The sequence below is a fragment of the Phaethon aethereus genome, assembly GCF_964289735.1.
Source record: "Phaethon aethereus genome assembly, chromosome: Z".
Classification (NCBI taxonomy): Eukaryota; Metazoa; Chordata; class Aves; order Phaethontiformes; family Phaethontidae; genus Phaethon; species Phaethon aethereus.
Window position 1 is genome coordinate 43,155,477 of NC_138577.1, and position 6,260 is coordinate 43,161,736.

At 43.0% G+C, this 6,260-nt stretch overlaps 1 protein-coding gene across 1 annotated transcript; it reads right to left on the minus strand.

Annotated features, from left to right (window-relative positions):
- Nucleotides 1-534: 534 nt before the first annotated feature.
- On the minus strand, nucleotides 535-5,207 carry RFK (riboflavin kinase; the record flags this gene model as incomplete). Its single annotated transcript, XM_082012822.1, has 4 exons — nucleotides 535-1,231; nucleotides 1,840-1,942; nucleotides 3,274-3,425; nucleotides 5,126-5,207. The coding sequence occupies 4 exons, from the start codon at nucleotides 5,205-5,207 to the stop codon at nucleotides 1,101-1,103; spliced, it is 468 nt and encodes a 155-aa protein (XP_081868948.1). The 3' UTR covers nucleotides 535-1,100.
- Nucleotides 5,208-6,260: the final 1,053 nt, after the last annotated feature.

Here is a 6,260-nt window from a genome sequence, read left to right on the forward strand (position 1 = left end):
TATATTATCCCATAAATCCCCAAAAGCTTTCATTTGTGTATTGATCTACTTGGTCAGCCAAAACCTTGGCTCTTGTCTGGCACCTGGTGCGAAGAGTTGATGAGATTTTTCTGTGCTTACAATAATGTCAATCTTGAAGTCAGCCATTTTATTGCCAGGGTAGTGAATAACCCCAAGGTTCTCCTCATTTTCCTATGACAAATGCTAACAGCACATAAAATGTCAAGTTGCCTTTCATTACTTGTTTTGCCTTAAGGCCCAATGAGCAGAAGTCTTGTTATACTGTTTCTGCAACTATTGCGCCTGATCCTTTAAAGTTTATCAACTTTCACACTGTCATTAATTTCCTGAATTTCAGTGAAACACTTCCTACTGTGAACTACATCGGTTATGTGTTGTCATATGTACAGTTAACCATGACGTAGTGTATCTCGGACTCCAGTAACTCAATGAGCAACAGTGATTTCCTCTATTTCAAATAAACTTAAAATAAATAATTTGAAATTTAAATTTCAATTAAAATAACAGCTTCAACCATGACAGCTGTGTAGAATATAAAAAAATAAGAACTATAGAGAATTAATCCTGCTATTGTCATCTAACCATTGGCTTCCTGCACCACAGGAAATTTCTAACTACATCAACAGCAAAATTTTCTAAGCTACTAGCTAAAATCCAAATGTAAGAATGACATAAAACTAGGAAAAGACGGTGGAATAACATTCTGTATGTTAAAAACAGACATTCTTCACTTAAATGAAGCATCCATACCTCAAGGTCAGAAGAGGGCATGATTAACTTTGGTCATGTTCTGCATGTGCTCAGATCTCTGAATAACTGGTAACTTTAGAATACACAATTTATCTGTAAGGACTAAAACAGCCTTCTACTCCTTTTGCATGACTGAGTTAATGATCAATGAACACAAGGAAACCGAAATCATCTTGTCTGGTTGGTTCCACCCTCCGTTACCTAAAAGAACATATGACAACACAGTACCTATAAAACCAGTGCAAATATAAAAGCTCCATACAGGGGAAGAAAAAAAAACCAAAACCCAAACACAGAAAGAAAAGAAAATAAAAGCAGCATGAGTTTGCTCAGTGGTTGTTCACTAGTTTGCCTTCTGGCAGATGAAAGAAGTTATCTTCTTTGAGTTTAAGATGTTCTGGTAAATCTAGCTGTCTTTTTGCTTCTTCAATGTCTTCTTGAATTGCTGAAATGAGCGCCTCTGAAAAAGAACAGGGATATTTAAAAGTTGGTTTGAATTCTGAACATACAATAGCAAGTGAAAATAAGGTGTACTACAGAATACCAGACAACAATCGCAGAATTAGAATATAATTATTACCATGAGGTTTGAATGGCAAAATTCTTGGGGGTTTTGGGGGTTTTTTTTAACATGCCAGAGTTGCATTTTTCACCATTATAAGCACTACCCTCTCCTTGTTCCAAAAGACATTTTAGCAAAAGATCAACACAGTTTCATGAACTGTTTCAATTCTAATAGGGATGCATTTTAAAAAGAAATTAACAGACTAGACTGATCCTTTTACAACAAGCCCATGATTAGTCCTCCCAATTTACTACTCAGACAAGTGACACAAAAATACAACTTTTTACTGTGATACATTAGAAGATGTGGGGATGTGTTTCTGGTGGTTTTGGGTTTTTTTATTAAACCTACTTGTACATTTAGCTTATGAAAAACATTTTTACTGAAATTTCAAAGGTTAAGAGATAAAACATCTCATTATGGAAAGAGAGACAGTAAAGACACGGTACTTGCATGAATAAGACAAATAACAGACTAGTTTGAGGGAGACTTGCAATACTGACCTAAGGAATCAAAGTTTTTTTCCGGTCGAATATATCCAGTTATGACTATACTAAGAATTTCTCCATAAAAGTCTTCTTTGAAGACGTGGATAATGTGTGTTTCCTAAAGGAAGAGAAATAAGTTGGAATTTACGATAAACTTTGAGATTATTTCCTTCACTGTAAGGATTTACAGCTAATATCCCTAATCCAAATTCTCCCCAACACATACCAATAAAAGGGACATTCAGTTTAGCACGTATAATGCAAGAGTAAAAGGCTAAGGCTTTTGCATATGTTAGGAAGGAGAACTGTACTTTACATGGAATTTAAGGAAAATTTCTCACTTAAGAGTATTCTGATAGCCAAAACAAAAAAAGGCAAGAGAAATGCTTCACCACTTCCTGGAGGGAAGATTTCCAAGGCAGCAAATCACAAACAAAGCCTAATGTTTCATCGTTAAGTTGACATATCCAAATAACTATGAAGATTTTGACTGAAATAGTTGGCTTAAGGAGAGTTTTAACCACCAGCTCACATAGGAACTGAATGATAAAATTCAAGAAGGAGCAAAGGCTAAGACAGGGTTCCATCTTACGCTCAAAACCATTTTATGCATGTCTCTGTCTTTAACAGAGACATAGTATATACCAGCAGAGATATCAGATGGAAAGCTTTTGACTATTTGCTCAGAAAAGTTACCTGCAAAAATTTTAAAAAGCACGCAATTGTGTAATACAAGCACATTAAAGAGTCTTCATACAATTAGAGTCTTAGAAGCAGAGATTCATGACCAAATAAAAGCGTTTTAAAGAATTAAAACAGTTCTGCAGGACTTGGGAAAAACACCAGTACCTGACAGCAAGAAAAACACAGTTGTCACAGCTCAGGATTTTAACTCAACTCCTCCATCCTATTATTATGTACCTTCAAATATTTATTCTGTATATCAAGCCACAGCACCGCAGGTATGGATTCCATCATTTAAGAGAAGAATTAATAGAAAATCATTATAAATTAAGATGCCCCACCATCTGTTATTTGAAATGCAGATAGATTGCAGAGAACAATAGATTAGTATGTCCCTGCTCATGCTAGAGCTCTCATAACCAGTAAATTCAATGCATTTATCAAGCTTATGTTTAGTTAGTTATCAGCACCACAAGCGACCACCATTTCAGAAATATCGTTAGAAGTTTATTTTGGAAGCATTTAAGTAATGATGGAAAAGAAAGAAGAAAATAAACTTTATTCACCCACAGCTGCATACTCACTGGCTATTGAGAGTATTTTCTTTTCAGAATACAAACATAAGATATAGATACCAAATAAATTTCTAAGAGCAAACAAAATTTCTAGATCTCATTTATGGATCAAATTCTGCTTATCTTATTCAAATTCAACATCTGGCTCATTTGTTATAATAAAAACCCACACACAAAGTAAAATTCTTACCACTGATTTCTTAACATTCTTATAAAAAGGATTCCATCCTATGCTCAAAACCATTTTATGCACATCTCCATTTCCAACACAGGCCCAGCCATAGTATATACCCGTAGAGATATCTGAGGGAAAGCTTTCAACTACTTGCTCAGAGAAGTTTGCTGCAAAAGATTTAGGAAGTGTAAAGTTTGAGTGACTTTGTGTAAGTCAAGGACATAACAGAATCTTCAAACACCTAAAAGCCAAACTCTGTCTACATACTATTTACAGTCATAACACTGATGATGATAAGAATGATGCAATGTGCCATTTGGCAAAGTATAGAATAAAAAACAGCTTCACAAAATTCAGTCAGTCCACGTGGTAATACCAGAATTATCACACTTCTTATGCATACTATAATTTATAGTTATACACATTCTCTTCTGCGGTACTAATTAATAAACATGTAATATATCGAGTCAGAATGCATTTCACTCTTAGGATAACTTAGGATCACAGCTTTAATATGATGAAAGGGGGGGAGGGAATCAAGCTTCTGCACTATAAAATAACATCTCAGAACTATTTACTTGTTAGTAAAAGGATTACTTATGAAATAAAAAATGTAGAGAAAAATGAAATTAGGGTTTAGTTACCTGTTAATTTTGTACAAGTTGCCTTTCAGAGATATCTGTGGATTTGTGGTATTTTCTTTGAAAAGAATGCATCTACAGTAAAATAAATTCCCTTCTGACTGAACCTAGCCTTCTTTCAAAATTATTATCCTACTTCTACTTCCCATGTGAGTAAATCTTCTCATGCAAGACATCCAAGTTGAAAGACCTTATGGTTACTGAATTTTTATCATCCCTCCCCTATTTCCTGATACCAATACCACATTTATACACAATCAAGAGAAGAATGCAAACTTATTAACACAAGTTGTCAGAAATCCAGCACTTCAATATTGGTCTGACAAGAGTGGTGCAACAAGACTGCTGACTTCAGTATCCGTTTAAGACACGCCAAAAATCACTTGAATTACACGTCTATTTGTATTTAGCCAACTGAAAGAGAGACGAGCAATTGGGAAATATATGTCTTCGCAGGCCAAGTCTACCTGCTCTGTTTGTTAGCCTCTGCATTATTCTCCTTGAACTTCCTTCCTTACAGCTATTCCCAATGCCTACTCCCTTTCTTGTTCTGATCTGAGGTTTATGCGAACGGGTATTTTCCAAGCTGCCACATCACAACACCGTGCATGTGATCACTTATCTACATCCTGTACATCATCACGACGATCATTAGATGATTAAACGAACAAAAAAACCACGACTGAAAGAAATCGCTTAACAGAATGGGGGTAAAAATAACACAAAAGAGGGCATGAGACTCTCAGTAACGTAGAAAAAAGAAAAATTGCCAGAAAAACGCAAACACGGAACAAGCTAAGCCTGTTTACAGAAAGAGCAAGTCACGCCAGCAGCGCAATGCCGCGGGACGACTGGGTGTCTTCCCGCTTCCAAACGCGCCGAGCCCCCAGCCCCCCAGCTCCCGCCCCGAATCCCCCCGCTTCTCCTCCGAGCCTCTCAGGCCCGCACTTCTCCCAGCACCCCGCCCCTCAGCTTCTCCTCCAAGCCCCCCAGCTTTACCCTCGGCCCCTTCTCAGCCGCCGCCGGCTGCTGAAAGTCCCCCAACCCGGAGTCTCACCACCGGGCTCACTCCAGCCACCCCGCGGCCCCAGGACAAGGAGCCGGTGCGGGCCACCGGCCCCGCGCGGCGTGGCCAAAGGGCGGCCAAGGCCAGGCCGCGGCGAACACCTCGCCGGTGGCCTTCACGGGAGGGTGTCACCCTCACCCCGCCCCGGTCCCCCGCTCACCGGTGGGGATGCCCAGCTCCTTCGAGCCCCTGCCGAAGCCCTTCACCACCTCCCCGCGGCAGAAGTAGGGCAGATACTTCATGACGGCCGGCAGCGGCCGCTGGGGCGGGCACGCGGCGCCGGCGAGAACCGCCAGCAGCTCCCAGCCCGGCGCTCCACGGGCCCGCGTCCCCCCGCGCGCGACGCTCCCCACCACCTTGCTCTCAGCGGTACTAAAAGGAGGGGAGGAATCAAGGTAGGGCGTTCCAGTTTTCAATTCATACCGCTCTCTGACAGACACCTGCCTCCCCTCGAGAATGGACATGCCCACACCGCCACTCCCACCCCGAAGGGGGGGGGGAGGAAGGGGGTCTGCGCATGCGCAACGTGCCCCGTAACTGCGTCGCTGGGCGGGGTGGTTGAGCTGCGGTGGCGGCCGGGCGAGGCCTGCTCGGAGGGAAGCGGGGCCGCGTCCCCCTTCTCCCCCCATCGCCATTTGGTGGTGCTGCTCGGGGCCCCGCTCCCTCCCTCCGCCTCGTGTTGCCTCGCGGGCAGGGCAGAGCCTGGGCCCGGCTGGCAGAGGCTGCTGCCGCGTGATGGCGGCCGCAGCCCCCCCCCGGCCCAGCTGGGGCTATTCCGCACCCCGCCCTGGGTGCGAAACGGGCTCGTTGAGAAGCCCTCCCGCCCAACCCCTCCTGTCGCAGACTGGCAGTGCGCTTTCGGGACGCCCGGAGGGCTGTGGGTAGGCGAGGCGGGGTGGGCCTGCCTCGCAGGGCCGGCTCCCGGAGGCGGCGGAGAGGCCTGCCCCGGAAAGGAAAGTCTGCGCGGTGTGAAGGGGGTCGCCGGCGTTAGGAGCGCAGCCGGGGCATGTCTCTCTCCGGGGGGAGGCAGGCGGTAGTGCTCGGAGCGAGCCTACTTCAGTTTGAGTACCTTTGACTTGAGTTACAGGATCATTTTACATGTAGCTGTAGCTGAGCAACAGAGTGGTGGTAGGATATATGTAAGATGGAGAAGTGGAAGATGTCCTAAGTATGCTACTACTGCATGTATTCTGTTCTGCTGTCTCCCAGCATATAGAAAATAATGTTACAAACACTTTTGAGTGATACTTCATAATGGAAAGTTCTTGGCTATTAAGTCCAAATCCTGAAGTTGT